Raw genomic sequence first — 18922 nt, 5'->3', positions numbered from 1 at the left:
GTGGCTTGTTCTGTGTGTGTGTGTGTGTGTGTGTGTGTGTATACATGTATATCAGTGCTGGGTTAGGTTAGATGAGCTCTGGGTGAGAGCTAACCCAGGTTAGCTAGTTAACTTAGTTAGCTTACGGGTTAGCTAAGCTAGTTCGCTAACGAGATACTGTACTGTAAGATAGGTTAGCTATTTAGCGGTTAGTACATTTGCAGGAGCTGCTGAAGAGAAAGAGAGAGAGAGGTGTCTGCTCTAGCGAGCTCCGGTGTTCTGTCAAGTTCTGCTACCCTGTCAAACCGTGCTACCTTAGAGTATGTTTAACTGTAAAAATACAAATTATTAGAACATGATGCATGCTGTAGAAGTGTCGGTATGATGATATTTGAATAGCATAAGTCGCTTTGATAAAATACATTTTATATAATTTTGTTTATATAATTTTTTATTATTACTTTTTTAACACGGTTGTAACACTCAAGCAAACGATGACTGTGATTCCAGATTGTGCAATGCATCCGAAAAAAAAACAAAAACTAAATTCTCAGGAAAAATACCCATCTCTAGGAAAAAACACATGAAACAGTAAAAATGAGAGTTTTGCGCATGCGCAGAGCCGCTAAGTAACACACATTGATGGGTAGCACAACTCGATAGAACACCAGCTATCAGCACCAGCTTCTCTCGAACACAAATTCAACACACATTAATTAAAAACTAATCGATTTGGTGTAGTTTGAGTCGCTTCAGAACAAAAGTCACACTTGGAAACAGTCAAATTAACGTTATAGCGAGTTTCTCCAGTCCGGATTTAATTCACTACAAGCTAGCAAAGATGTCTGATGAGAGAAAAAGGGTCGGGTCTTTTGACATCATGGAGGACCTGTGGTTGTTTTGTCGAGACTTTTCCCCTCCTGCATCCCGTAAAGCTACAACTTTTTTGTGGCGCTTAATCGTTTTAACGATTTAACGACGCTACTGTTTGTTGTTATACTTGTTTATAATAAGCTACTTAGTTAATGTTGTGTTCAGCAGCGGGGTCCTGCCTCGTATCGTCCGCTGCTTTTTTTTGGCACGGAGATGACACCTTTTTATTACAAGGAGCAAATTGTGGCAATGCATGTTCTGTAGCAGCTACATATGGAGAGTGTCATGGTACTGAGCTCCGCCATGGAGACATGGGTGTTGCTCTGAGGAAAACACTTGAACAGAAAGGTTAGATAGGTTACTGGTTGTGTACTTTTCATTTTTGCGGGTATAAAAGATAATTAATTAGGTTAGCTATCTAACTAAGCTGTTAAGTTTAAGAACATTGGTGTAGAGCTCTGCACTTGTTCGTTTGTTCAGTTGTGATTCACAGATTTCCAACTTCAATCATTCAAATTGACTAATTAATAGCTTAGCTAACCCATGTTTTTTTGCTATTACTTGCTATTAGTTTTTTATGACGAATAATTAGTTTGCATGACTAATAATTAGAGCTGGACTGTCCAAGTAATTCAGTATTATTAGACATTCAAATATCACAATCAATAATGTAGAAATGTTACAGTAATGGTGATATTTGTATTTTTATTTTTTTTAATTACATTTGATATTCTGATTATTTGCTTATGCATTATTTACACAATGCATCTCTCATTAATCATCATTAGCTACATGGTGCATTCAGAAGTGTGTATGTACAGACATCACGTTAGTTTTTCTGTGGGTTTTTTTGTTTACATCAATATCAGGCTTATATTGAAGCAATATGAACAAATATATTATTATTATTATTATTATTATTATAGGCATATTAATAACTTCTAAAGGCCTCTCAAAAGATGTGATTAGGGCTGCAACAAGTATTCTAAATAATTGACCATGTCAATTATAAGAATTTGTCCAGTACACATGTTCATTTGTCAAATTACTGGGGACAAAAACACAAAGTTATAGACGGTTAACACTCAACTCTGCCTGTGTCTCTAATAATGCCCAATTGCAACAGATTCCACATTTCCTCACTAAATATCAGCACCTTCCCCATTCAAAGGACAATGTTTTGGACATTGTTTTGAACCAATAATGAAAGCTAGCAACAGGAGCCATACCTACAGCAAGCAGAGAGAAAGGGCATGGCAGGAATAATCGTTGACTAATCGATTAATCAGATTTTTTTTTTTAATAATTACTTGACTGCTAAAATAATAATTAGTTGCAGACCTAGATGTGATAGATGTGATATAAGAGTAAAGGGGCAGATATATTGTTATTTTTGTTATGATTGCTGTATTGGTTTTCACTCTCCAGGGAATTATATGAGTGATCTGGCAGAATCCTGTCACTATCCTGCTACTTCAGGGAGTTAACCTCTAGTGTTTGCTGGTAAATTGGTGGATCGTCAGTTCATAAAAATATAGAGCTAAAACAAATGCCCTCATTTTAATGCAGTTGCTGTGTAATTATATATAATTATGTGATTATTGTTATTTGGTACCCTGAAGTTTAGAATTGTTAAGGTGTTCATTTTTTTTTTCTCTGGCTCACCACCATGACCACCATGCATTTTGTGTTTGTCGAGCGGCTAAAGCCGCAGTGTATGAGTCGGAAAAGGGTATTTTTAATTTAAAAGTCTATGTGTGTGTGTCACAAACAGGTGGACACACTGCTCTGCTGAAGTGCACAGAGAGCTAAAATGACATCCACACTGCATTCTAAGGGTTCAACCGCTTCCCTGAGCAGGGGCTTAAAATTGGTGCCTGTGTGTGCACTGAAAACCTATGCAGAATGTCAAGGAAATGATGCCTCCTAACCAGAGGGGGTGGAGGGATTACTATTCCTGTACTCCAGTGTTCACCCAGTGATGGGTTTATATATGTATAAATCTACTTTTCTTTTATTTTTTTTTCCTCCCACCAGTGACTTTCCCCCAATCACCAATTGTTTTGAAAGCTGATTGAATAATTTATCACTCTTGAAGGATGTCCTCCCTGCTGCACTATTACAGTGAGAAGCTGCTGTAAGCAGATTCACCTTCTCCTCAGCTATTTCTGCCATTAACTCTTATGATGACTCTCCCTGCCATCTCCAACCTGTTTGTCCTCGGGCCTGATAACAACACTGCTGATCTTTGCACTGCCATTTTGTTTCAGGCTTAGTATTTGGGGCGTCCATGTTGGCTCCTCATTGCTCCATAGAGAATGAGGGCTAAGTCTGGTTTAAAGGACTGCTGCCAGCCAGACGCTGCTGCAGAATGTCAGCAGTAGTGGCGTTTGAGCTACAGGGATGCGGCTAAGCTCTGTGTCAGAGCCAGTTATTAACTGTTTACCTTTAGCATGTCCAACTAGTCGATATGGATGTTGTGAATGTGTTGTGTGGGCTGCCGTAAGAGTCTGCAGTGTACCTTTAACTTAAATTTACTGCACATTTAATTTGTGGAACATTTTCTGCTTGCCCCTGTGCATTGATCTACAGACAATAAAGTAAAAGTGCTGCTTATCAACACTTGTGAGAAAGTTTGCAAAATCTGTACGTGAATTCAGTAACTCTTAATGCGATCTGATCTTTATCTTATAAAATATAAGCAGTTGTGTTTGTCTCACAGCATTTAGATTTTTTCTATTTTACATGCCAAGTCTGTACCAAATAGTAGTATAGGAATTAAGGGATTTAATAAAAAAAACTGTAAAATAATCAGCCATTATATTAGCAGCTAGTGGGACCAGTTTATTAGCTGGTATATATTTAATTTATCATTTTAAGTGGCGTCTTCATCCAAAACTTCAAGTCATTTTCCTGCTTCATAGTCATAATCTAACCTCTTGTGCTCACAAAACTTATTGTAACTTATTGTTATTTAGTTTGGAGAATTTGGGCAATCTTTAGTAGACTTGAGGAGGGCAGCATGTTTTTTTGTGATTTCCTCTCATTGTAATCTACCATGAACACAACTCCATATTGAGTGTTTTTGTTCTGGCCAACATAAGAACACTGATATTATCTAATACAGTAGTTGTATACAGTTTCATGGCAATCAGGAGAAGTTACTTCTTTCATTGTAAATGTTATTACCGGTTTGTGTAGGGTGACCAATTCTGGGAACAGCAGCAACACAGCTGCCATGTAAAATCAACCTGAATGAACAGATGGAGGCCTTGGTCTTAAGGAACACTTGTGCGACCCTTTGCACTCTTGTGAGATTCAACCACATGTCTTTTGAGATCCTCAAATCTTTACATTTGTGTGAGTGCTGTTTATGGTCATAGTTGTCATTATAGAGCAGGTAACCAAATTCAGGTTTTTCATAGCAGTTTAAACCAATAGCACCTGAATCAATTGGAAATCATTGCTCTTTTGCCTTCTGTTAAAAGCTTATTACAAGAGGTAAGCTGGGCTACATGTGATGTGATGTGATGACATAGATCAGGTAATTGTTGTTAGTGTAGGTTACCTGAGAGGGAAAAAAAAGCATTAACTGATATCTTTGAAATAAACTGTTTCTAAAGGACTTTTTGGCCATATTTGCTTCCCAGTCTCCCCATCACACTTTGTGCTAGTAATCTCCAAGAGTTTCTATTAGTACAGGTTTTCCCCTGCATAGTGACATTAAAGCCAACCTTTGAAGCCGCTACTTGCGGAACACACTTGCAGGAGAGTGCTAACCCTCTGTATATTGACAGACATGTCACTTTAATATTGCACTTAAAATTGCTTGTGTTTTGTTCCACCCCTTTAACACCCAAAAGCCCTATCCAGATGGGAGTAGTTTCTCAGTTATTTTTTATCTTTTATAGAAAGATTTTAAGTGCAGTATTAGCAGTCCTAGAAAGACACTCAGCCAATCTTGTTGCAGGTTCAGAACTAACTGTGCTTTAATATTAATTCATAATTTAAAGTAAATGCAAAGTTTCTGCACTGTATACATGTAGAAATGAAACGAGAACATTTTAAAGTATATTTTTTATAAAGGAAAAAGTTCTAAAACGATTCAAACATGCAAATATAATTAATATCTTGCCTAAATTAAGTACATAAACAAACTTTAAGACACCAGGAGTTTGAGAATAGATTTTTTCAATGCTTAGCATCTCTAGTAACACCCTTACTACTACTACTACTAAGTTAATTCTGGACAGTTAGGCTTTTATGGTGTTATAAGATTTTTAACTTAGCTAATTTGAATAAAGTTAGTATGCAACTTTTATTTTTTTATACTACAGCTTGTTTTGAATGCATTGATGATACACTTAGTCAGCTATAATATTAAACAGTGATGATAATGTATTTAGATCACTTTAATGCTGTTTCATGTATATGCATTCCTGGGCTTTTGTATTGACTTGTGGTGATTTTTATTATTATTTATGTTTAATATTAGGATTTATTGTTTTTTTTTTGTCAACACAGGAGAGTATGTTCAGCAGCGTGTGTATGTTCAGAATGAACCCTTGCATCATTATTTGGCAGAATGTTATTTACTGGACTACATAATGTGTGTTACATGACATTTCTCGGGTTACCCCCTGCTTCAGTCTGAAATATCCTCGAGCTGCTCCTCAAGGACTCTTAATGCTGTACAACACTACATCCCTTGGGCTCTGTTCCTGAGTTTCTGTAGCAGGAACAAAAATAGATTAGAGATAGGAGTCAAGGATTCAAGTGTTAAGTGTGAATTTAACCTGCATTATTAAGTGAGTTTTTATTAATATTATTATTATTATTATTATTATTATTATTATTATTATTATTTCATGTTGTTTGTCATGGCTTACTATCCAAACAGTAGCCTTCAAATATTTTAGATTATATTAAAATATTCATATTAAACAACATGCTGTAGGTTAATCAGATCTTCAGGCCTTTTTTATTGTTGAAGCATGCAGTCGACACTAGCATTGGCACAGAGCTGCGCATCTATTTCACCCTTCTCTCCACAAATGAGCCATGCTGGCATCCATCTTGGCTGTCCTAGTCCCTTCTGTACTACCTGATCCTTTGTATCTCAGGGGTATTCTCTCTCCTCACCTGCTCTTCCATTCCTAGGCAGAGAGTGTGTTCCACGCTGTGGTGCTTTTCTGCTGTTCCTCTTTCCTCAGCTGTGTGTGTGTAAATGAGTGTTAATAGTGCTGCTGTTCCTTCTGCGAGACACGACTGTGCATTAAGCAGCTGAATGTACAGAGCTTAAATGCTTTATGGGAATAATCTACTGTAGAGTCAAATGAAGTTAAAGACTAAAGAGGGCTTAATGAAGCTAGCTGCCAGCCTCTTGTGTGAGCTAAGTAATACATGAGGAAAGAGCAGTGTTTGTAATTATCCTCTATTCTCTGTCGTTGCTCTTTTCCTCTGCTGCTTTCTCACTGCACTTCTTCTCCATCTCGGTTATTTGTGTGTTGAAATCTCTCTGCATCAGCATAAATCACTACACAATCTCAGGAACAGAATACCTTTCATTACTAATGATGCACTGATGCCACTTTCTCCTAACATTACAGATAGGGGTGGAAATCTCTAGCCACTTTGCGATTCCATTCGATTATGAAAAAAAAAACAATTTACAATGTGTCTTTTTCTTCTAGACAGGATTTATTTTCATCACAGCATGACTACGTATTATTTGAAAGTATCTGTAATGATCCAAATTGAATCCTTTGACTGTTTCGGTGTCAAACAACAGTTATTTAAATTAATGAAATGATTAATGCAAAAATCTAGGATTAATATTGTTAGGGTAATGGTTGTGCAAGCTTCGTCCACAATATTAAAACCATCTACAAGGAAAGCAGAAACGTGAAGATTTATAATGTTAATGTTATGGCTAACATTTTTTTTATGGCTAGTTTCAATGTTGTCGCTGATCTGTGTTTGACCTGGGTATGAATAAAGTATTACGCAAAGTATATAATAAAAAGTTACATACTGTAATTCTTTAGATTCACACAAATTGTTTACAGAGTGGCTTACCTGATATTTAATTGCAAGTAAATTGAATAATAATAATACCATAAGGACAACAATAATAAGCGTTATTTGTTTGAAATTTATAAAAAAAACTTTTAGAAAATTTACAGTGAAGGGGGGAAAAAAGTCAGATTGTAGGGGTGTGACGAGACACTAAAATCACGAGATGAGACACGATACTGGGTTCACAAGAACGAGACGAGACGAGATTGAAAAATAAATTTTAAAGAAATCGTCAAAAATGAAAAATTAAAAACTAGAGTTTCATTTGACAAAATCATATAACGCAAACTTAACCGACTGGTTTCTCTCGCACATTGGTGTTTATAAGAAATAGAAATAAGAATAAGAATAAAAAATAAAAAAAAAACTTTTCCAGGTCTTATATAGTGCAAACAATTACTGCAAACCACAACAAGTCTATGGTTTGTGTTTTTTTTTTTCTCCTAAGTTTCTTGTAATTTAACTATGCATAACCATAACCAATCATATTAAGACTATGCTTGAAGTGCAAACAGAGACAGAACATTTTTTTTATACAGTACAGAGCTAATGGATTAGTGCAACTGCATATGAAACAGCCACGTGTAGGATTTACTTACAGTATTTACATATGGTTCATGTCTTGTTAGTCACTCTGTTACCGTTTATTAAGCATCTTCTATGAAAATGCCTGAATTATCCTCTTCTGTTGAGAGCTGCACTCACTGCTCAGCCACCACACTCGCTGCTATTGCTACTGTGTTTAAGCTTGACGAGAAATATCGAATATCGTCATGTTTTAATCTCAAGAGGTCTCGTGCCACGAGATCTTGTCACACCCCGATCAGATAGCATCTAATAGTGTTATTAAAATGAGTTAAGACATAAAATAAAGTGTTTTACTTAGCTATATTAAAAAAGAGTGGAAGCAGCTGAGGAGCGGCTTCGGCTAGCTGAGGTCCTCGGACACTTCCACTCAGTTGTAGTCGACTTGCACTCAGGAGGATGTATCAGTGTATCTGACCGGGACACATCGATAGCACTAAACCAGGCCGTGATTGCTCTGAACCGAACAAGGCAGCATTTAGTTTGCGCTGGTGGGGTTTTTGTTATGTGTCCGGAGGGCTACACTTGATCACTGCGTTGCGTCACTGTTGTGTTTTAGTTCTAGATAACTTCTAGAATATCAGTTCAATCATCCAAATCAAGATGCACCTGAGAATCTAAAGTTTCCCCCACCCCTAAATCTGTTTGTCACTGCCAGAGTACCAATACCAACTCTTGACTTAACTAATCGATAGGTGTCTATAAATCTTATTACTTTATGCTATACTTTATTATATTATTAGATTGTTTATATGTTTATTAGATTGTTTATATATGTTTATTTTGGTAATAACAGTATCCCCAACAGTGTCCCAACTAAAATAGAACAAGCTTGGAAGAAGTACATTTATTGGTTGTGAATTAAACACAATTATTTAAACACAAGTTTTAGGGTTACATAGAAATAAATATATGCAGTAATACGTGGAGTCATGTATGCATAATAAGCCCATACTGCAGACCTTTGCTGCATCATTCAAGCACCATTTAGTAGTGCACCTGCACATCAGTAACTGCTTCATGGTACTGGTGCTCTCTTTGGAATTAAACTACACATAAATGGTATTCTGTGTAGTAGGTGTGGTGTTAAGTGTATAGTCATATTGTCATATCTTGTGTGAAATAATGTGTTCACATAACAGCCCTTATATACAATAATCAGTTCTGACAGCACATAAAAATGACTCAAATCTGATTAGAAAAGGACTCATTTGACATGTTCACACAGCCCTGAAAAAATCTGATTTGTGTCGGATTAAGCCAAAACATCAGATTTGAGACACTTCTAATCACTAATGTGAACAGAGCCTTTGTTTATAAATCAGTTGTAGAATAAATTTTGATTTTCACTTATTTCATTAAAAGAAAAGGAGTTAAGGAGCTATTCGTTATAATTCTAGGAAGAACTAGACTCCCAGACTGCTTTAAAGACTGTGGTGCAGCAAAGAAAAAAAAAAGTAAATCTGATGTTACAGGATGATTCCCAGCCCTTTGGAGTAGAGGAGACCATCGTGAGCTTCACTGCTGTGCGCAGGCATTGCAAGCTTTTACATCATTGTGCCTTCCATCTGTGGAGCCTTCATTCCATTTTCATAAAGTTTATCATTCCTCATTAAGTCCTTCAGATGTTAAGCTTTCACCTCTGTAATTATGATTTTCTCTTAAGTGGTAAGAGCAGTTTGTTTTTGATGCTTTTGGTGGTATCTGGGAGGGAGATGAGGGAGCAGACAGGATCGAGTCCCAGCGGAGAGCAGCTCTGCTAGGGATAGTCTTGGAGACGGCACTGTTTTGTTCTTTGGTTGCTTGGTTGAGGTGAGGACAGAAGGAAATGGTATTCTGTTTCTTTTTTTTCTTCCTCTAAAATCCTAAAGGGACTTGCCACAGATCAGGAGTATTTATGGAAAAATAAATAGGTTTGTCTGTTTCTGTGTTTGTCAGTGCATGATGGTCACTATCTGCTTTTAAAACACATTAGTGACAGAAGAAGCAAATGTATGACTATGATAATGCTTCCAACAAGTTTTGTTGCTCTTTACCCCATTTAAAATCCTTATAAATTAAAATTATTTACATCTGTGAGTCTATAATCAATAAAGATCAATAAAGGCTGGAGAATGCATGTTTAAATAATGTGCCGTCCACGTTAAAAATATCTACAGTTTTTATATTCTACTTGATGCTTGTGCTACTTGATTACTTTGCAGATTTACAGTTTAATTTTGTGTATATTCACACCTCCAAACCTTTTAAATATTTTTTTTGATGCCCATTCCTTTCTCTTTTTGCTTTACTGTTTTTTTGACAATGGTATAGCTTCAGAGCACATCCACATGCCTCTTAGAGTTAATGTAAAATTTACTCGATATAAAGGGCTGGTGTATTTGCTGTTGACTCTGTAGTCTGATGAGTCTGATTGATTAACTTAATGCAAAACCAAATTTTACAAGGGCGAGTTCTTCAATCCTGGTCCGGATGCTCCCCTAACCAGCACTTTGTAGAGGATTGCTTGCTTTAACACACCCGCTGAAGCTCTTAAAGAACTTCTTAATGAGTTGGTTAGTAAAATTAAGGTGTTGGGGAAAGGGAAGGCTGTACATTTGCTCAGCAGGGGGCACCAGGTCCAGGATTTAAGAAGCTGATTGGTCGCTCCCCATTTACCGAGATGTATAGCTACCTGTTTGCATTGTAAAGATGGCTGCCGAATGAATTCCATTGTTTACAAGTACTCTGGCTTAGCTCAAGCTGATTGGTGTCTGACTATGGTGAGTGCAAATGAGCACAAGTTTGAGTGGACCTGCCTACTTCATTAAATTCTCTTTGTGGGACAATTTCCAGTAAGGAATAGAGATTAGTGGATTAGATTAGGATGGTATGTCTGCGTTGTGTTTCTGTGTTGAAGCACATTTTGGGTGTTTGGATTAGACGTGTTATACCAACTAGCTCAGAAACGTCTGTACAACACAAGAACAGACTCAAGCCCATTCCGGACGGGATTAGTTTCTCAGGGGGATGTCTTTGAAAAATATTTTACACTTCTACTCAGTGATAAAACTCTTGCATCTGGACTGCAATTGAAAAAAAAAACAGGAGGACCAGTGAATTTATTGGCTTTCTTGGTCACAACATCACGTTCAGTAGCTCCTCCATTTCCACTCACTGTTGTGTTTACGTGGATCTCCATGGAAACGTGTGCCTAAAGTGTAATCTTGGTGTTTAGCAGTAGACAAATAGCTATTTTATTAGACGCGAGGTGACAAGACTCAAATTACCTTGCGACGACGGAGTTCAGAGAAAAACAGTAGGTAATTCAGACTGTAATTTTTTTTTTTTCAGAGGACATCTGAGAAAAACACACACATGGTCATTCCAGATGGGAATAAAATCACAGAGGACCCCCTATAAAAGAGATTACCCCAGACCCCTAAGAAACTAATCCTGTCCAAACAGGTGTAGTGTCCAAACTTGTCTCTCTCTCTCTTTTTTATATATATATATATATATATATATATATATTAGCATCAATCTATTTGTTGCCGAGTTGTTCCATGTAGAAACCTAATACATTCATGTTTGTCCTCATCATACTTATGTGGGTTTAAGTGACACAACAGTGTTTTTTTTTTTTTTTTTTTTTTTTTTTTTTTTTTTTTTGCGCCTCATGTTCCGACAAGCATCACAGTGTTCTACATTGACTCATATAACGAAATGCAAAGTGACTAAACCATACACGATAAGTAATTATGTACAAAAATAGCCTTAAATATGGCTGGTGCAGCACTGTATCCGTGTGTGTTCCAGTGGCACTGGCTCGGTGTAATCTCGCACCGACCTCCTGCAATTGTGGGTGCCGTAGAGCCATGATGGCGGCTCATTAGAGAAAGATGATGGCAGCAGGGTAGGCCCTGAGGTGATTGCCATCTCTGTGTAGCCTGGAGGATCCTCACAGCTACATCCAGACCTCTATGCCTGAGGGGCTATTTGAGCCTGGGGCTTCAGAGGGAGGGAGCGAGCCCGAGAGGTAGATGGAGTAGGAGGGATAGAAATGTGGATGTTAAAAGAGGGAAGGAATTCTACAAAACGAGAGCGGAGAGGGAGAAATAAGGGGCAGTGTTATTTCTGTGTGTTCAGATGTCATTTCTAATGTGCTTGTGTTTCAATTTGCTGAGCTGGTTCAGTGTGTGTTCTTTATCACGCGATGGTCTAAAAGTCTGCTTCCACGATTTGTATTTTTAGACTCTCCTGCAGTGGCAGTTGGTTCTGTGAACCCCGGCCTGCTCTAGGCTCTTTAGATTAACCAAGCTTTGTCTTGCCTAGACTTGTAACGAAATTCATCGCAATAAAAGATTAGCTCCAAGGCAGTGGTGCCAAGCTAAAGCAAGATCAGTGCTGTTTTTCTACTATAAACCAAATCTTTTATAATAAAAGCATAACTAAATCAGGTGATATAAAAGCATCCTTAATTGTATATGTATGTTATGTTTCAGTGGTTTAAAGAAAGAGAGAAAAAAAGGTCCTGTTAGAGGTCAGCTAGCTGTGCTGGTCTGTAGCACTGCTACATGTCGTCTTGAGTAATGAAGGGTGTGCTCTCTCGGGGCTAGCTCATCTGTTGTTACGGGCTTTGTGCCATCAAGAAATCCCTAGGCTCCCAGCCCTCTCGAGGTGTGTGTCTATATCTGTTTGGGGTGGGGGGCTGGAGGTAACCTAGGGGATTGGTAAACAGGAAACCCTGTACTATTTCCCGCTGCGTTTGTGTTGACACAATCAAACGCTCAATTGTAACGTGGCTACATGTGTATCAGATCACAGTTTAGACGACAAACATTCGTCAGGTGGGGTAGAATTAGTAGTACGTTACACCTATTTGGCCTCCAGACACAGAAGAGGGCTTTCCCCTTGTACAGAAACAGACAGACTGCCTTCCTTGTATATAGATCTGATGTCCTGTAATCCTGAAAAAAAAGCTATAAACCCAGCATTCTAGCATTTAAGGATTCTCTGTAATGTTTAAAACATGAAAATATGAAGTTGTAAGAACTTGAGGATACAGACAGTAAATTAATAATTGTCCAGGTTTATCTGGTACATAAATAAAGCATTTGTGTGTCTTAATTTCAGATGTGTGGTGAGTTTCACAGCCTGAAGCTGTGTGAGTAAAGCTCACTGTGCGTGTGTGTGTCTTGTTCTTTCTCTCAGGTGCTATGGAGGAGCTGCATAGTCTGGACCCACGCCGACAGGAGCTCCTAGAGGCACGCTTTATGGGCGGAGTCAGTGGCAGCACAGGGGGCAGTACTGGCAGCACTAGTGGAGGAACCAAAGTGAGTCGCAGAGTGACCTATAATCTAATAATTCTCTCTCATTCTTATGCTCACACTCTCTCGCTCTCTGTATTGCCCTTTTATCTCTCTCTCTCTTTCTCACTCTCTCACTCTCTATCCCTTCTTATATGCACTATGGCCAAATTCTATTTCTCCTTTGTGCCTCTTCCCCTTGTTTTAAGTGTCACCCTTAAAACCTAGGGTTATAAAAATGGGGCAAGCCCTTCATGATCCTAAAATGTTGTCAAAATAAGTAAATGGGAAAAACACATCATTATCAGGCTACTAGCAGTGCTCTGCTGGACATATGTTTAAGTAGTTTCCTTTAGGGCATTGTATCTTTTTAACAGGAGAGTGGGTTAATGTACTATAGTTAAAGGGAGCTAAAGTTAGCTATTTGCTATCTTTTTTCAGTGCATCAGCCAAGTAACTGCTGTTTTACCATTTAAGGTACAACGGGAAATGTATTTAGTTAGCTCCTAGCCATCCAGCTGTTATTCTCGTAACCATAGCCATGCAGCCCTAACACTTTACCCTACCCATGTATCCTAACATTTAGCACACCATATTCCTAGGCTTGAACACCCACAACTAAGGGATAGGTCTAAGTGGTGGGGGCAAAGTGGGGAAATGGGATTTGGGCTTTTTTTTGTGTTGTATAAATATTTGTAAACACTCCTTCTAATGAATCCTTTCAGCTACTTATTTTTTTATTTAGAGCCATTGCTAGCACAGATGTGCAAATGCATCAACAGCTTGTCTAGCCCCTACAGAGAAGGATTGACACTTGAATAGGACTCCGTGTAGCAGAAAAAAAATATTAATGCCAGTGTTCTCTGGAATGATGGGGAAAATGGGGTGGTCATCCAAGATTCCTGGTGTCACAAACTAATTCTTTAAAATGAAGTAGAAAGAATTCCCTGTAGACTGTAATCCTTGATATTGGACTCAATATGCATGTCCGTATGTATATATTTTTTCTTTACCTATAAATCACTTCTACTACGAATGTTTTTGACACATATTTTAGAATTTGTCAATTTCTGCATTTCCGTTTTTGTTTTAAACTCTTCTTTACACAAAATTTGCAAAGTAAGAGTGGATAGGAAAACCAACAGCTGCATGTCTCTGTGTGTCTGCATATCTGTCTCCCACTCTCTCTCTCTCTCTTTCTCTGTGTGCTTCTTTCTCTCTCTGGCCTGATTCAAGCTGAATGAGTAAAAGCAAAATGGCAGCAGCTCCACCTCCACTGCTGTCACCTGCACAGATTCTTACAGGATTACTTCTGAAGGAGATGAGCTGTTGAGAGGAAGTCTCTGTGCTTTAGAGGAGGTTCATGGCATTCTAATAATTCAAGCATATTTTAAGCAGAAAAAAATCAATCTAGTAGGTTAACCATCTAATAATAATAAGAGAGAAGATTCCTTTTTTTTGTGGTATCACAGTTCCCTCAGTAGACTCCAGCAACCTGCCAGGTGCTGTTCTGTAGAGATGTCATCCATTCATAATGAACAAGTGCTGTATTGTTTCAAGGTGTTGGGCTTGTGTGTCTTTCTGTTCTCCCTGGTTTGTTGGGTTGTGGTGGTATGCACTAATTTGTGTGTGATCTTTTTATTAATTGTGCAGTTATTTTGTGCTTCAGGGCTTAACCAACAATGAATGTTCGAATCACAGCTTTGGCAGCCTAGGATCCTCCAGTGATAAGGAGTCAGAGGTAAGCTCTGGTTTAATTCTCTTCTAAATGTATTCGTGATGTTGGATCAAAACCTAGTATCCTCAAAGGGTCAATTTATAGGAGGAGAAAAAAAATATTTAAATTTTTATTCATGTAAATAAATTAGACCTGTCATGCTAATTACATTATTGACTTATCACATTAATTAGTTATTAATTATTCATTTACAACTACTGTCAGTATGAAGATTTCATTAACATGAATCGGCTGATCTGCTGACATTGTGAATTTTTCCTAATAAAAAATGTCCTATTATTTCAGTGTAATAAAATGGTCTTATGTAATTAAAAAAAAAACAATAATATAGTTTAGCGCAGTTATTTCTGGGATATTGTCCAAAAAATAGTTATGTATAGTTATAATAGTTCATTTTTTTGTAAAGTAGTGTGTGTGTATATAACATAAAGCGTACAGCTTTGGAAAAAATTAAGAGACCACTTCAGTTTCTGAAACAGTTTCTCTGATTTTGCTATTTATAGATTTGAGTAAAATGAACATTGTTATTTTATTCTATTAACTTATTCTATAAACAACATTTATCCTAAATTCCAAATAAAAATATTGTCATTTAAAGCATTTATTTGCTGAAAATTGAGAAATTGCTGAAATAACAAAAACAAATTTGGACCTCAAATAATGCAAAGTAAACAAGTTCATATTTATAAAGTTTCAGAAATCAATATTTGGTGGAATAACCTTTGGGTTTTTAATCACAGTTGGCATGATCTCCTCCACCAGTCTTACACACTGCTTTTGGATAACTTTATGCCACTCCTTGTGCAAAGATTCAAGCAGTTATGCTTGATGGCTTGTGTTTATTCATCTTCCTCTTGATTATATTCAAGATGTTTTCAATTTGGTAAAATAAAAGAAACTCATCATTTTTAAGCGGTCTCTTATATATTTATTTTTTTTCTTCCCAGAGCTGTATGTTTAACATGGCCTTTATCCCTGATTTGTGGACTGTCTTATTGCACTGTATTGTGTGGTTAGGGTCAAGGCTAATTAGCGAGCTTGTATCAGATGTGTTTACCTCCAAGACTTAAACCTAAGCATTGCTAAGCACCACCTCAACATGCGCTTCCTCTGACACACAGAGACACACAAGACATTAAGAGTGTTGTCTGCAACCCTCCCCCTCCTGCCCCCTGCATAGAGCACCTGCTTGTTCCATATATCACACAGAGAGAGAGAGAGAGAGAGAGAGAGAGAGAGAGAGAGAGAGAGAGAGCAAGCGGGCTGGAGAGAAACAGATTGGTGGAGAGATAGACTACAAGAGAGTGAGAGCAGAGTAAGGAGGTGATTGGTAATACAGGAGGGAGAGAAAGAGTGTGAGCGAGGTGTGTGTGTGGGGTGGGGTGTGAAAGGGGAAAGTGGCAAAAAGAACAAGGGAGAGGAACCTGAGAACGGCAGTGAGCAAAGACTGAGGAGTGTATAAAGCCCTGTTCTCTCCTGTGCTGGCTGGAGCTGCTGATTGTGCGCAGATGCCAGGCGCTCAGATGCCCCATACGTCAGCACGCTCTCTAATGATGCAGTAGTTACACTCTCAATCACCACACACACCTGTCACAACACTCCCACAGACGCACAGCAACGCTGGGTGCTAATACTTTGCCTGATGCGGAGAAACAGCACACTGCAGATAGATAGCGCGCAGCAGATCGTTCTAGAAATGCCACTGATAAAGCGCAACAAACACACGAACACTGCGGCTAGCACACTCAACAAATGCAACAGCACAAACACTGCAGCCGGCACACAACACTATAAATATTACAGATTACATCAAACATGGCAGAGTAAGCAGCAGTCTGAGCTGCCCAGCAACCCCCAACTGAAATCTGTTACAGCTCTGCAGTCCCAGTCTTTTCTCTTAAAATACGAGTCTGTAGGTAATACACTCATATACGACCACATATAGATGCATAGACCAGATGGCTCTGTGGATCTGTGCTGTTATACCTAATGTACAGTTTGCAATATATAAGTACTACAGATAATTAACACCTAAATGTACTTTTGAAACACTCATTCCTGCTATAAAAAACGGCTATGAAGAAATTAATTGCACATTTACATGTAGCATACTGTCCTTCCCACAATTTGCTGTCCTTTTGCAGATTAAACACAGAAGCCATCCCTGCCTTTCCAGCTTCTTCTGCATTGCATTACTATCCCTCTCTAGCCGACATAAAAATAGCAATATAAAGCATATGGAAGATGCTGCCAGTTTTGGATTTACATTTTTTTTTTGTTTCGAAGACAAATTTAAGGTTATGTAAGAGGCAGCCCTGTTGTAGTGCTGCAGCAGCTCCCCCTTTTCCCACCTACACTTTACTGGCCCACATATATTCCTGCTTTTCAATTTTATACCTCAGTGATGAGCAGTCAGACATGTAATCATGTTTCGGCACATTCCTTCAGGAGGACACAGTTAAAGATGTGTGAAATAGGGGGTAACAGCACAAGATATGATGTATGATGAGTTTTATAAAGATGAGGATTATAAACTAAAATGATATGTCCTTTATGTTTCAAATGTCAAATTAACAAATAAAGGAAGAAAGGTCACAAATGAAATGTGCAAAAAAAAATGATGATTTGTTTAATTTCTGTTTGGAAAGTTGGAATTCATTCATTTATAAGCCATTAGCTTCAAATTATGTTTAAAAAATTGTTTTTATGTGACCATGTGTATGTATTAACATAAATAAAAGAATAGGCCTTGAATTTCTCATTTTAAACTACTAACAAAACACACGATTACCCCATTTTTATTATGGGATATAATGAGGTTGTTATTATTATATGTAATAAGAAGTCCAAATTAATTTGTTGAAAGAAAAGGTGCCTTAAATTATTGTTTGTTTTTATTTATGTTTTTGTTCATACATACCACAATATAAATGGCAGGAAATAAAAGCTTACCTTGTCTTAGAATGATCTAGACGGTGTACATTGTCGTTTTAGCTCTGAAAAAAATAAGAGACCACTTAAAAATTATGAATTTCTTTGATTTTATCTAACTGAAAACTTTTGGAATATAAACAAGAGGAAGATGGATGATTTAAAGCCATCAAACCAAGCTAAACTGCTTGTATTTTTGCATCAGGAGTGGCATAACATTATCCAAAAGCAATGTGTAAGACTGGTGCAGGAAAACATGCCAAGATGCACGAAAACTGTGATTAAAAATCAGGATTATTCCATCAAATATTGATTTTTGAATTCTTAACTTTATGAATATGAACTTGTTTTCTTTGCATTATTTGAGGTCTGAAAGTTCTGCATCTTTTTGTTATTTCAGCCAGTTTTCATTTTCTGCAAGTAAATTAAATGACAATATTTTTATTTGGAATTTGGGATAAATGTCCGTAGTTTATAGAATAAAACAACAATCTTCATTTTACTCAAACATATACCTATAAATAGCAAAATCAGAGAAACTGAAGTGGTCTCTTATTTTTTTTTCTGGAGAGGTGTGTCTGTGTGCGTTTGTGTCTGTCTGTGTGCATGTGTGTCTGTATATATAAATATATACATTTTAGTGTAGACTTTACTGAGCAGTAATCTATTATCAATTTCTTCATTGTAATAATCTTGATTCCATTTCCATAGTGGCCATTTTTCCACCCTTTGTTTTCATGGCTTTGAGCTCTGGTGCCCATGTGTGACCCAAAAATGCCAGCAAAGAGTGTGTGGCGCATCCATAACCAGCCCAGCTCACTCATTAAGACCACTGTGACATTCAGTCACTGTCACTAAAGGCTAATTATAAACTGTGGCTTTGGTCATGTAGTCTGTTACCCAGAACCTGTTTTTCTTTAACGTCTTATTTCTCCTCCTTTTTCTTCTCTCTTCTGCTCATGTCCTTTCTTCTCCCTGTCTCCTAACAGAGCTCTGATGTGAAAAGAGGCAGTTCCCCTGCATATTCAGTAAGTCTCTCTCTCTCTCTCTCTCTCTCTCTCTCTCTTTTATTTGGTCTTTTTCCTCCATATTGCTTTGTGTCTGAGTGTCTCGTGACAGTAGCGCGGGGACTAGGTCTACCAATTTTAGCTAGCGCAGGAACTTCCAATCACATGCTGTGCTGTTCTGTTAGGAGCGTCCTGATGTGACTCACGGACAAATGAATGTGTAATAAGCAGGAGAGTGTAGTCAAAGACTGACTGAGGTCTCCAGCTCATTTTCTTTACCCTCTCTTCCTGTCTGAAGACTCATGGCAGTAGCCTGTTCTATAGCCATAAATAGATTAGTGTTTAATCATCATTTACATATTCAGTCAGATGCGGCTCCGCACTGTGAATTCCTACATCTAAAATGCTATCTGTTGCTTCGTGTTGAAGAGAGACGTGCTTTG

The 18922-nt window shown here is 37.7% G+C and overlaps 1 protein-coding gene across 6 annotated transcripts in view; it reads left to right on the top strand.

The window, feature by feature from the left end:
• tlk1a (tousled-like kinase 1a) overlaps nt 1-18922 on the top strand; it is a 34540-nt gene that overhangs the window by 628 nt on the left and 14990 nt on the right. For 4 of the 6 annotated variants that reach the window (XM_022680357.2, XM_022680354.2, XM_022680355.2 and 1 more), the window contains exons 3-5: nt 12709-12830; nt 14473-14544; nt 18462-18500. In XM_022680357.2, the coding sequence (XP_022536078.2) occupies nt 12709-12830; nt 14473-14544; nt 18462-18500 (233 nt within the window). Of the gene's footprint in view, nt 1-10893; nt 10963-12708; nt 12831-14472; nt 14545-18461; nt 18501-18922 lie in introns of those variants that run through there. The other 2 variants (XM_022680358.2, XM_007253505.4) reach the window with 2 other exon arrangements.

The sequence above is a fragment of the Astyanax mexicanus genome, chromosome 11, assembly GCF_023375975.1.
Source record: "Astyanax mexicanus isolate ESR-SI-001 chromosome 11, AstMex3_surface, whole genome shotgun sequence".
NCBI classification, from domain to species: domain Eukaryota; kingdom Metazoa; phylum Chordata; class Actinopteri; order Characiformes; family Acestrorhamphidae; genus Astyanax; species Astyanax mexicanus.
The sequence above is the reverse complement of the archived record's forward strand: the minus strand, read 5'-3'. Positions and strand labels throughout refer to the sequence as shown.